The sequence below is a fragment of the Zophobas morio genome, unplaced genomic scaffold (assembly GCF_036711695.1).
Source record: "Zophobas morio isolate AGI-343-1 ecotype UQ-CSIRO unplaced genomic scaffold, CSIRO_AGI_Zmor_V1 ptg000031l, whole genome shotgun sequence".
In the NCBI taxonomy this organism is placed as follows: Eukaryota; Metazoa; Arthropoda; class Insecta; order Coleoptera; family Tenebrionidae; genus Zophobas; species Zophobas morio.
Genome location: NW_026972136.1, coordinates 5,097,423 through 5,111,631, shown reverse-complemented (window position 1 = coordinate 5,111,631; position 14,209 = coordinate 5,097,423). Strand labels below are relative to the sequence as shown.

Here is a 14,209-nt window from a genome sequence, read left to right as displayed (position 1 = left end):
GAAAATGCACTGAAAATTCCATACAGAAAATGTAGCGACTGGCCTTATGTAGATTTCTCCTTTGCGTTGAGGAGGAAAAATTTAATTAAACTTTATTTTATTTTAACACAAATGACGCCACCCATCCTTGTAATCTGTACGTGCTAAGAGTTGAATTCTTTCGAAGCATGAACATAAACACTCGAAGTTAACACGTTTTGAGAAATTGAGAATATGTTTTTCCTCGTTGAACTGCGTTAAATATACTTCACATTGATCAAAAAATTTTCTAATTTTTCAAAAACGCGATATTTGTGACACTATACTTCAAGGTGATACCCAATCAAAAAATTTTGTTCTAAAAAAATCGAGCGCCTCCGCGTTTTGGTATGGAAGTGAAGAGTTTCTTAACAACATTTTCAAAAGTAGATGAATACGGCGACGTGGATCATTTGAATGATCCGCTCGTTCGCCAAATTTAAAGTCCCTTGCAATGCACATATTTTTTTCTACGACCATTTACCTAATAAAAAGATCTATAGAATCCGAAATAATAGTGTAGGGTTACCATTTAGAAAAATTATTGATGACGTCGTTTTGCAAAAATGGCAGTATTTTACATAAGAAGGATAATCAATAAGTATAGCATAATATTACAGATGAAACAATAAATCTGACATAAATTTATATATTTTCTTGAAGATCCTAAATAATAAAACCAGTACAGATTTGACCAAAATGTTTTTATTATAATGCTGTACAGTAAATAGTTATGTAACCCGTAGATGTTTTGCGACCATTAGCATCTGATCTATTGACAACTAGTTGTTTACAATGTTCTTAAAAATTAACCATCTGATAATTATTAGCTAACTAAATATGACCCAAATTTGCATCAAACAAAAACTACTCAAAGATAATACTTAACAACTTATGTTATATATTTATGTTTGTTTAATGCTTTACATTTACATATAACTAATGAAACACATAATTTTCGTCCAAAATTTGGTTTAAAATTTTTCTTAAATTTATTTAGCTACTATTTAATTGTGTCAATAACGTAAAATATGACCACGCTGTTTTCATGATCTGAAAAAATATTCATTTGCTATTACGTAATTACACGATAAGATAACATTTTCTTACTCTTTTAAATGTTTCCAAGGATAGATCAAATAAATTAAAAACTGATATTCTTAAAGGTTCTATCAACTTTTGTGTAAATATCATAAGACTCCTTTTGACATCATTTGGTAAGCTTGTCCAGTCAGATTCAAAAGCTGCGTAAGATACAAGGTTGCTCTGAAAATAAAAAGAAATATTTTATAATTGAAATTTTGTTTAAATAAATTTAGACCAATTTTGTCATTCGCTGAAAAATTACCTTGACTTTGACTTCATTTCCGAACCAGCAATACATGGATATTTCCGAAGTTATCGCAATTCCGTACCACAGAATAGACAAGAACTCACTTGACAGTGGCTTAAGCTAAAATCAGTTAGTTTAAATTAAATCTTGAGAGAAATATTTTCGTACTAGAGTAAGTTGAAACATTGTTATTCCGATAGAAACGCCGCTAATAATCAAGTGCCAGAACAGAATCATATTAAAATATTGTCCACAGCTTTCAACAAATCTGAAAAAAAAATTAGTTCAGCAACGATTATTTTAGTTTCCACTTACTTTAAAATTTCCTTGCGGTGAATCACACACTTTATCAAATTCTCTAAAGGAGTACCGTTCTGACTACCATCAGCTACGCTGGCGAATCTTCTCAAATTATCGCTCAACATGTCAAACTGGCAGCCGATGCAGACCTTCAAGCCAAATATCGTCGTGTCCACGCTCACATGAACTAGACACAGATAAATAGTGCACAAAATTTGATAAAAATAAACCAACTCAAAATACGGCGGCTTGCTATAATCAAACGGGAACCAAGCAATAAACGGCAAATTTTCTCTTTCGCCTAAAAGGAGTGGCAGAAACCAGAAAAAAGTGCAGGAGAAACAAGAGGCGTATAACATTTTAAACACAAAGTTCCAGAGTTTGAAATTTTCGAGTATTATGAGCTTCTGGTCTTGATTTTTGGGTTGGAACCAATCTTTTTTGAAAGTTTCCATGCACTTTTTTATCACTGACGTTCTTCTCATAGTGAAGTAAATTTTAATGGAGGCTATAATTTCGATTAAAGATACGTATATAATGGCCACTGCTGATTGAAGATCTTCGACGAAGTAGACAGCGATGAATTGTGCTATAATGTGGCAGGCGGGGAAAAATGTTACCATGAATGTGGCATAAAGGGTGTAAAGTTCTAGTTTGTAGGACCCTTTACCCTCTGGCCAGAGACCCAATTTTCTCATTACGCGTAAGTTTGGCTTGAAAGTAGCACTCCAGTCGAATGATTGTGTTTGGTCCATTTTTTTGGCTTTATTTTTTAATTTTTCTATTTTCAACTATCCAATCAATTTGAAAACCAAAACCTGAAATTAAGTTTTGAATAGTAGAAAATTCCTAACCTATATCAAATTTAAACTATAAATTGCTGTTACATTATAAGCTTATATACGTTCAACCAAATCGTAAAATTATTTTTGCGCATGCCTATAACACGTGAAAATATTTTATTTTTGAGTGTATATGCTTCTCGCCGTTTTATTTTATAAAATATAATAAATTAGTAAAGGGAGTTACGTTATGTTTTTTTTACTTTTTAATAATAATTCTTTTATATTTATAAACTCTAGAACATATTACATTTATTTAGAAAAATGAAATGAAAAACTTCAGAACAAATTATAAAAAAAGTGCAAACACTTATACTCACTTTTCACTTTTCAAAGAACACACATTTTGTAGGTTATTCTAAGTGAATGTCTCCCGATTTTTTTTGTACCGCAATGACACCCTACTACCTAATAAAAAATGTCTCCTACAACTAAAACCGACTTTAAAAATTAAGGTGCATTTTTTCTTACTAATTATAGCTTACTTTATTGTTTTACTTTTATTCAAAGAACTAAAAAAATGTATTTGAAAAATACCCGTTAATTAAAGGAAAACTGGGCAAATTTCAACCACCTATTACAGTTTTTTATTGGTATATTTCTGGCTAATATCTGGAATTATTTGTTCGAAGAATAATTAATTAGAGAATTACATATAATATTAATAAGCGAAGATGATAAAAGGGTAATTATCCAATTAAGTGGCATTGTTTAGAATTACTGGGTTTAAATATACATTCAAATTTTAGTTTATTGTGAGTCAATTTAACTGCAGTAATCAATTTAAACAGACAGTATTGACGATGGTTGAAACCCCATTTGTCAATAAAATTTTCTTATATGGCAAAATAGTAATGTTTTTAGTTTATCGTTAATAGAAATGAGTATGTTGATTGCAGATTACGATAATAAAGGTGAGTCACTTTATAAATACAAGTTTTCCAACAAATTAACAATATTTTTGTTGCCATTTTAAACATTAGAACTATAATAGAGTTTGCGCTCAAAAAGTTGCTTAATTTTAGTCGAGGAGTAGATTGTTGGGGTGTTATTACATTGCCATAAAACGCTTTAAAAAATTCAGTCACAATCCAGTAACATGTTAAGTACAATAAACACTTCATGATATGATTTAACAAACAGATGTTTCCATCTGACAGATTCTAAATTTTTGTCGATCGAAATGCCAGAATATAGAATATAAAAACCAAGCTTGTAGATTTTGTCTTCTCTAGGCCACTAACTCATCATTTTTACAAATATAGTTTTCATGTTAATGGTGTTTTTCTTGTCGTAATAGATCTTGTCCATTTTGTACTTTACAAGTGTATCAAAAACGATAGAAGACAAAGAACAACCCATTTCCAACAGATTTAATCAATTTGAATTTTTTTATAAAAATTTTGGAGGCGCTAGATGAATTATTTGTGTAAAACATTTATATTTCTGTTTATCCAAATTAAGTAATAAGTATTGCAAGAGCAGATCTGAATCTGTATTATGAATAAATGACTATTTTTAGGACTCGACTTGACAAAAGTTAGTTTTGTATCTTAAATTTCAACGTTCTCCTTCATTTGAAGAAACAAGGTTATAATAAGCACAGATCCATCATCCTGAAAGAATTTTGCAAAAATTACCCCACTTAATATTGATTTTAACAATTTTAATTTTTCGGTAACAATGGTGGAGGCGCCGGGATAATAAATAATTTTAAATATTTTTGTTTCAATTATTTTTCGGAAAATTTTAGATAAAACACCAAAACTAATAATAAAGTATACAGTTTTATGAACATCCGGATAAATAATATAAAAACATAGGCTTGGACCAAGACAACGTTAAATAACAATAATCTCATGTCGGACTGATTTAATAATTTTATATTTTTCTCAATAAAAATGGTGAAGGCGTCGAGATTATAACTACATGATTTCAAAAATTTGTATTTCTAAAATTTCGATGAAATACGTTTTTCATATATACAGGGCTGCTAAAAGTATGCTAATAGTACTTGTTAAGATAAGACTGATTTTTATACATTTTGGGCTACAAAATACGAATCTACTAGTTTTAGGGTATCATTTGCCAAAATCAGCCCTATCTTAGAAAGCTCTGGACCCGCCCACCCGCCCTCTGTTTTCTAAGAGGGTATATTATTTACTAAAATCAGTTTTATCTTATTAAGAACAAGTCCCGCCCACCCGCCCTCTATTTACTTCAAGAGTATATTATTTGCCAAAATCACACTTATTTTAACAAGTACTAGCCCCTTCCCCCACCCGCCCTTTATTTCCTTAGAAGATATATCATTTGCCAAAATCAGTCGTATCTTAGGAAGTTCTAGATCTGTATTCTTAGAGGGTATATCAATTCTTAAGTCAGTCTTATCTTAGCAAATACAAACCCCGTTCACCAGCCCTCTATTATCCTAAAGGGTATATTATTTGCTAAAATCAGTCTTATCATAACAAGTACTAGCCCCAGCCACCCGCCCTTTATTTTCCTAGAGGGTATATCATTTGTCAAAATAAGACTTATTTTAACAAGTACAGGCCTGCCCCCATCCGCTCTTTATTTCCTTAGAGGGTATATCATTTACCAAAATTAGTCGTATCTTAGGAAGTACTAGCCCCGTGTCCAGATTTTCTAGATTTTCTAAAGTTTCTAAGTACTCTAAATTTTCTATGAACTGGAAGCCTTCTAAGTTCCCTAAGCTCTCTAAATTCTCTCTATATTCTCCAACTCCTAAATTGCCAACTATAGATTCTAGGGTTGCTAGATTTTATCAATTTTCTGGGTTCTCTAGCTATTGTAACATCTTTGATTTCTCTAAATTCCAGATGACTTAAATTGTCTAGATTCTTTCGGTTTGGATACTATATTCTATAGATACTTAAACCTCTACACGTTTGATTGGGTTTCTAGATATCCTACGTTGTCTATAATCAAGAGGCTCCCTAGACTTTGTACTTTCTGTGAACTCTAAAGACTCTGGAGCTTCTAGGCATTCTAGATTTTCACTTCTCGGGAGCCCCTCTCTATTATAGATTCTCCAGACTCTCTAAACTCTAAACTAAAAAGTCCAGATTTTCTAGAATTTCTAAAGTTTCTAAGTACTCTACATTTTCTATGATCTGGAAATCTTCTAAGTTTCGTAGATTCTCTAAATTCTCTCTAGATTCTCCAATCCTGAAATTGTCAACTATAGACCTTTTAGATTTTGTAAATTTTCTGGGTTCTCTAGCTACTGTAAAGTCTTTGAAGTTTTTAAACTCCAGATGACTTAAATTGTCTAGATTGTTTGGATACTATATTCTACAGATGTTTCAAGCTCTACACGTTTGATAAGGTTTCTAAATATCCAACCTTGTCTATAATTAGGAGTACCCCTCAATTTTGTACTTTCTGTAGACTTTATATACTCTAGTGCTTCTAGGAATTCTAGGTTCTCTCTTCTAGGTAGGCTTTCTCCATTTTGTAAATTATCCAGACCCTCTACAGTCTTAAAGCTTTCAACTTTAAATTAAAGTAGTCTAGATTCTCTATATTTTTGAGGCCTTCTAAACTCCTGGACTCTCTAAATTTACTCTAGATTCTTCAATCCCTACCTAAATCGCCTGGACTGCCTAGAATCTAAACACTTTAAATAGCTTCCAGTAGCTAGGCAGTTCAGGAAATCTATAGTTGTATATTGTTAATCAAAATAAATCTGTTTATTCTCCCCAAAAAATTGATGACGTTATCTCAAAATTTTGCCGTATAAATTTTACCCAATATATGCAAAATGTGATGAGTTTTTACTTGTGATTCAGCATTGCATTCATATTTTTTATGTCAAAATGTGAAAATAGAAACGTCTTTATTGAATAATGATATTCAAAACATCCTCTGTTTTGAGAGGACGAACTCACTCACTATAAAAATTGAAAACCTTTGGAAGGAAAGTTCATATAAAACAACAGAAATGAAAAAAATTCTTTGAATATCTGGGAAAAAACAAAACATCCTAGGATGATAATAAGAACGATCCTGGTGGTTGTAATGTTGATGGTGTCAAAACAATAAAACACTATTAATACTAATAATCTATTTTCAACATTTGTGTTTATTTAATTCTTTGGAACTACATAAATCTAGTGAAACTCATAACTTACTATCAAAACCTATTTTAACATTCATCTTCTAATTAATCCACGTGAGTACTGTTTAACTGTGTAAGTAAAGCAAAATATGACCATGCTGTTTTCATAATCTGAAAAAGATATTCATTGACCATACCATAAAATAAGATTTTCTTACTCGTTTAAATGTTTCCAAGGAAAGAGTAAATAAATTAAAAACTGATATTTTTACAGGTTTTGTCAAGCTTTGGGTAAATAGCATAAGACTTCGTTTGACATTATTTGGTAAACTTGTCCAGTTAGATTCAAAAGCTGCGTAGGAGACGAGGTTGCTCTAAAAATTAAAAAAACATACATATAACAACATCTATTTTATATCTTGAGAGGAAAGGAATTAAAAAATCAAAGTAACTTTTGTTGTTACCTTAACTTCAACTTCATTTCCAAACCAACAATACATGGATATTTCCGAAGTTATTGCAATTCCGTACCACATGATAGACAAGAACTCGTTTGACAATGGTTCAAGCTAAAATAAATTAGGTTAAATAAAAACTCCACAAAAACATATTCGTACTAATGTAAGCCGAAACATTGTTATTCCAATCGAAATCCCGCTAATAATCAAGTGCCAAAACAGAATTATATCAAAAAATTGTTTACAGTTTTCAAGAAACCTAGAAAAAAATAAATAAAAAAGAAATACTGTCGTCTCGACTTACTTTAAAATTTCCCTATGTTGAATTGCACATTTTTTAAAATTCTCTAAAGCAGTACACTTCCGACTACCATCAGCTACGCTGGCGAATCGCCTCAAGTTATCACTCAACATGTCAAACTGGCACCCGATGCAGACCTTCAACCCGAAAATCGTAGTGTCCACGCTCACATGGACCAGACAATGAAAAATAGCGCACAAAATTTGATAAAAATAAACCAACTCAAAATACGGCGATCTGTCATAATTGAACGGATACCACATTACATATGGCGTTTTTTTCCTTTCGCCTAAAACGAGTGGCAAGAAGGAGAAAAAGATCAACGAAAAACAAGAGGTGTACAATAATTTAAACACAAACTTCCACAGCTTGAAGTTTTCTTCAATTCTGATTTTCTGCAGTTGATTTTTGGGCTGAAACCAGTCCGATTTGAAGTTTTCCATGCACTTTTTTATCACGGACGTTTTTCTCATAATGAAGTAAATTTTAATGGGTCCCATAAGGTCGAATAAAGATACGAATATAATTGCAACTACCGACTGCAAGTCTTTGACGTAGTAGATGGCGACGTATTCTGAAAATGTGGGGTAGGCAGCGAACAATATTACCATGAAGGTGGCATAAAGCGTGTAAAGGTCTAGTTTATAGGACGCTTTACCCTCTGGCCATAGACCCAATTTTCTCATCACGCGTAAATTTGGGTTAAAAATAGCATTCCAGTCGAATGATGATTCTTTGTCATCCATGTTTCTAGTTGTTTCCTTTTAATTATTAGGAAATAACACTCCTAGTTATGAAAGAAAAAACCCTAAATATCTAATAGTTAACAATAGGTACTTACTTACCTCATGTATATATAACTTAATGTTTAGTCGTCACCTTATATAAGTTCAAACAAATCGACACGTATTTTTGCGCGTGCTCCCTTAAAATATACACTTTCGACATCTTTTAATGAGGAAATTTGGAACAACAACAATTTATTTTACCACTATAAGAGCACTAAATATATATTTAACGGAAAATACAAAACAAAAATTTTATTTTATTTTTTTCTTGATATATTTTCATCTCATGATATTTTCTTCTAAACCGACAAACTTCCAAAAACCTGAAAGGCAGATTACAATTCCGCTTAATGTGTAACATGATAATGATACAACTTACTTTTGACCTTAATTTTCCCTTTCACATATTTTTTGATGTAACAAGATTTGCACATTGCTACACATTTTGTCAAAATTATGTGCACAATTTCCACAATAGGACCTAAGTTGTAAAAAATTGTGTCATTATTAATATGGCACACCACAAATATGATCACTGCGAGACCACACCACACCATACAGAATATTTGTTTGCAAATTTGGCTACTTTTTGGCCACAAATGCACGTTCTTCATGATGATAAGAGAAAATAATTCTCACGATTAGTCTGAAAATCAAAAACAAATATATTAGATATTTATACTTACTTTTTCCGGAAATTTTTTTTTTACCGTTTAATGAAAGTGAATATTCCCAGATTTTTTTTGTAATGCGGTGACACTTAAAGAATTTGTGAACACCCTACTACCTAACAAAAAATGTCTCCCTAAACTAAAACAACTTTAAAAATTAAGGTGCATTTTTTCTTACTAATTATAGGCTTGTATTCTTTTATTATTATTTAACAAATTAAAAAACTATTATTCACGAATACCCTTTAATTAAAGGTACACAGGACAAACTTCACCCACTCATTAGAGTTTTTTGTTGGTAAATTTCCGCCTACTATCTACAATTATTTTGTTTCTGAGAATAATTAATTAGAAAGTTGCATATTTTATTAATAAGCCAAGATGTCAAAAGGATAATTATCGAATTAAGTGACATTGCTTAGAATTATTAGGCTTGAAACTATATCCGATATTTAGTTTATTGTGTAGCACTTTAATTGTAGTAATCAATTTAAACAGACAGGCAGTGAGGAGAGTTCGGGCCCCTTCTGAAATTCTTCTATAACATTTGTCGCATATGACAAGTAAAAATTAAATTTAAATTTAACTTTGATTCAAATGTGTGTATGTTTGAAGGTTACTAGAGTAGCCAACAACGAATGTGAGCAACTTCAAACAACAAATTGACATGTTTCTGCTATTTAAACCACTGGAATTATAATAAATCGCTAATTTCACCTGTCATGGAATTTATGGTTGGTAAGTGTCACTGTCGATGTCAAAACATGAAAATTTCCAACGAAATTTTGACGAAAAACAATTTTTTGTTGTATTTACTGTTATTACAATAGCACTTGATTAAATTATATCTGCTTTTCTTTGCATGAACTATGACAGATTATGTTTAAAACTGAATGTTTTGGTCACACCTAATAAAAAACACGTTTACTTAAAATATGTAATATGATAAATTCCTTATTTTACTGGATAATAAACGATTTTTAGCTATATCCTATAAAAAATGCATTTTATTGAGAAACAGCATAACTAATTTTATTTAAAAATTCTTTTGAACGAAACAATATTACTCAATACTGCCAATGAAACTTCGAACGTCATAATTGTTTTGACACGACATATTATTTAAAATTCCGTGGCAACATGTTTATAAAAACGGTTCTAAACCTTAACTAATTTTCAAATTTCCATATTTCAGTTTTTTCAAATGAAACACCCTGTATTTTATTACTGTATCTTACTCTATTTTTTGTCTTCATTCCTTTAATATGTCGATGTGTTTTTTAGAAAAAGTAAAAATTTACTCGAAGAAGTATATTCCGAATCCCGCTTCTTTAAAATATTATAAAATTTGATTTTGGGATTTTATTTTGTGATAACCCGTATAAAGTAAATACCAGTGACATAAATAACGCCCCCGCAATATATATAAAGCAGATAACCAACAGGAAAAAATGTAGAAATTCTCAGTTTCTCAATACATGCTTAACTTCGACTGTTTATGTTTATACTTCGAAAGAATTCAACTATTAGCACGTTCGGATTACAAGCATGAGAGCTTACAAGAAAATTAAATTTGATTGATTTTGTCTCTCAAAGCACGAGAAAAGCTGACTGATTAATTAATTAACACACTTAGTTTTTTCTCCCAAAAACACTCAAAATTTTGAAGAACATTTATTCGGTAAATGACGGAGAAACTTTTATTAAATATTTATCATGCTTCCAATATCTTTAAAATATTTGCAAGATTTCACAGCCATCTGTTTTTGTAATTGCAAAGTTAAATTATAAAACGTAGCTACACAATTTTGATTATTTCCACAAAAATCTGGATTTCCAGTGTAAAAACTAAACACGAATTCATAAATCACACATGTATGAGTGTTATTTTTTATAAAATTTAAAGAACCTTTTTTCGACACAATTGTAAGATGACGTCATCATTTTGTGGAGAGGCCACAAATTAATAAATTTTGATTAAAACGTTTGCAAGATTCGGTTTTGCAATTTCACAATCAAATTGTAAAATATAATTAAAAAAATCTGGATGTCTAGGGCTAAAACTCAACACGGATTCATAAACCACATGTGTATTAGTGTAAATTTTGGAAATGACGTCATCGTATTGTTGTTGGAGATGAATACTCAACTTTTGGTTAGCTTTTTACCATCTGCACGATATTCTGAGTATAGATATAAAATTTGACAGCAATCTGTCCGGTAGTTTCGTAGATTATCTGTCTAAATCCGGACAAGCGGCAGACAGACAGACAGACACAGGGACAGACGGAAATGGGAGGTCAAATTTTTCATACTCACGGGCTCATGAAACGTCGAGAAAACATAAAAGAAGCCAGTCGTCCAATGGACTCGATTACAACACTTCGTTAGGTGTCGCTCAGAAAGAAAAAATCGCAGTAACAAATTTAAATAAAGAAAATACTCAGCAAAAAAGAAAAAGAACAAAAAAATATAATAAGATGCACAAATATAATATATGGTGTCTATGTGAAAATACTGAGTTATATATATTTGAAAATTGTAATAATTTAAATATTGTTTATAAGCAGTGGAAAATTGAAAAAGCATACGAAAATTTAATCTCATTTCTTTATCTCTCCACAAAATGTTGTTGACTGTAAAAATAATTCAACTGTGACTTTATGTGGACCCCATAGGTAAAAAGCAACGTCGGAATGTAATAAAGAAAAACTGTGACTATAAAGCCTACGAAAAGTGTTATATTTAAAAAATACGCTTTAAAATTGAACACTCCGTATAGTTAAAAATAATTTTACAGTAAATTTCTCAAGGAACTGTACAACTTTGGCCTTTGACTTTTTTTCTATTTCTAACAATTAATGAGATATTGAGAAACCCGCTTACATTTGCCTTTTTGTTTTAATATGTGTAGACTTTTTCTCACAACATGAAACTTAAAACATGTTTAAAATTGAAAATTTGTAAATATAAGGAAATATCGATTTTGCAATTAGGCTCCACCCCATATTTCCTTGCAAAATCGTACCATTTTAACCACGTTCTAAGTTTCTTGTTGTGAAAAGATGGATCTGTATATTAAGAAAAAAAAAAGGTAAAATATAAGCTCCGCCCACCCGCCCTATCTCAATTGTGATGCTTTTTTTTGTTCGTCGTGAACCAAGCTTAACTGCAAAATATTATTTACTTACAAGAAATTAAAAACATGTTTTTGAGTATCGTGTTGTTCAAAGAATATTATGTATATTAAGAAAAAAAGCAAAATACCGTCGAGAGCAAAAAATTCTAGTCATCAGTGTCTGCCATTTAATTCTGTGTAAAAAATGACTTCGACGACCAGAATATTTGCTCGCGACGGTAGGAAAAAAGTTGTTTTAAAATACGTTCTAAACTCGAAATTTGGTGGATGCGCCGGGCGAATTTATCTGAATTAAAATATTTGTCCAAATTAAACAAGCTTTATTTTTCTTATGTATTCAAAATAATTCAACTAAGAAGTATTCGTATGGTAACGGGTTAGCACGGCTCGTTTTCATCCCTAATTACGTTGTAGTTAGCTGAGTCAGCAGAGCAAAGTAAGACCACGCCGTTTTGAGAATCTGATAACAAAATAATGACAAGAAGCAAACAACAAACCTGAAAGTTAGCATACCCTTGTAAAAGTGTCCAACGACAGTTGCAGCAGATTGAAAGCAGAAATTCTTACAGGCTCGGAAACGTTGGTTATAAAAATTATCAAATTTTTCTTTACATCTTCGGGTAAGTCTGTCCAGTCAGATTCAAAGGCAGCGTAGGAGACGAGGTTGCTCTAAAAGTGGGATGAGTTTTGTTACGTAGCATCATTTTTCTTACCTTGACTTCTACTTCATTTCCAAACCAGCAGTACATAAAAATTTGTACAGTTATCGAAAAACCGTACCAAAGAATTGAAAAAAATTCGCTGGACATTGGCTTCACCTGAAACAGTTTAACAATAAAGATTAATTTCTGCCAGTTTCATTGCAGTTATACTTACTAAAGTTAGCTGAAACATTGTTATCCCAATCGTTACTCCACTGATTATCAAATGCCAAAAAAGAATTACATTGAAAAACTGGTTGCAACCATCAATAAAACTAAAAACGATGTTAGTGATAAATGAATAAATTTTAATCACCGTACCTCAAAATTTGTTTATGGTAGATAATACAGTTTATCAAATCATCTCCAACATTAAATTTGCCGTTGCCACACTTTTCCATGTCTCTCAGATTATCGCTCAACATATCCAATTGACAACCAATATACACATTGAAACCAGATATCAAAGTATCCACATTCGTGTGAACTAGTGTACAATAACTAGTGCTGCAAATTTGATAAACGTACATTATGTCAAAATACGGTGATTTGCTGCAATCAAATGGATACCAAACCAGAAAAGGTAAATTTTTATCGCCACTTCGCCGGGTTAAAAGTGGTATCAACCAAAAAAAGTTACAAGCGAAACAAGCCACTAACAGTATCTTGTAGACAATTTTCCAAAAGTTGATACTCGGTTCGATCATCAAAAGTTGGTCTCGATCTTTTGGCTGAAACCAGTCAGCTTTTAAATTTTCCATTCGTTCTTTAAGGACTTGTATTCTAGTTATGACGAAGTAAACTTTAATCCATGCCATTATTTCTATGAGAGTTACGTAGATTATTCCTACCACAGCTTCCAGGTTATCACGGACGAAGTAAATATCAATAAGTTCTGATAAAATGTGGCTTGTGGGGAATAAAGTTACCATGAATGCGGCATAAAGTGTGTAGAGGCCTGGTTTGTAAGTTCCGTCGCCCTCTGGCCATAGACCCATTTTTCTTAAAAAACGTACGTTGATGTCAAAATTGCCTTTCCAGTCATAGTGGGCTGCTCTATTCATGTTTATTCTAAACTGTTTTAACCTTAGCTGAAAATATATTTGACAATGTTGTACAGCCACGTGGCAAGTAAGAAGTTTCCTACCTTTATTTGTTTTGTTTTTGAATCGAGGAATTACAAGTAGAGTTTAACAAATACACAATACGAAAGTCAACTTCTTAAAAGGAAATTTATTCCTTGCGATGTTCTTATCACTCCTACGATCTGTGTTATTTCTGTTATGAACCAACCAATAAGTAGGTTAGTTTATGCAGCTGCACAAAAAATCGAAACATGTAATTCGTTGAGTTCCAAGTTTGTACATACTGGCTTTCGAAAATTACCACATATGGATACTGAAATAACCATATATGATAAACTTTTATTGCAGAGTATAGGTACATATTTTGCTCTCCACAAGAAATTACTGATTCGATATTCAATGTAATGTGGAATCAACCCATTAAAAATTAAAATGAAAATTGCTGGGAGTTACCTTTATCTTAATAATCCATGCATACACAACGACGCA

At 31.5% G+C, this 14,209-nt stretch overlaps 1 protein-coding gene across 1 annotated transcript; it reads right to left on the bottom strand.

Annotated features, from left to right (window-relative positions):
- Window positions 1–1,014: 1,014 nt before the first annotated feature.
- Window positions 1,015–13,699, bottom strand: LOC135139600 (odorant receptor Or1-like). The gene is made up of 5 exons (XM_064069897.1): window positions 12,957–13,699; window positions 12,811–12,910; window positions 12,648–12,752; window positions 1,129–1,284; window positions 1,015–1,071 (listed from the first exon to the last, which is right to left on the bottom strand). The coding sequence occupies exons 1-5, from the start codon at window positions 13,697–13,699 to the stop codon at window positions 1,015–1,017; spliced, it is 1,161 nt and encodes a 386-aa protein (XP_063925967.1).
- Window positions 13,700–14,209: the final 510 nt, after the last annotated feature.

Bases quoted from the DNA above. Each gene is read 5' to 3' on its own strand.
- LOC135139600 (XM_064069897.1), bottom strand. From the start codon at position 13,699: ATGAATAGAGCAGCCCACTATGACTGGAAAGGCAATTTTGACATCAAC. The intron at 12,911-12,956 runs GTACGGTGATTA...CATCGTTTTTAG, and splicing joins TACCATAAACAAATTTTGAG to TTTTATTGATGGTTGCAACC. The intron at 1,072-1,128 runs GTAAGAAAATGT...ATATTTTTTCAG, and splicing joins CCTTGGAAACATTTAAAAGA to ATCATGAAAACAGCGTGGTC.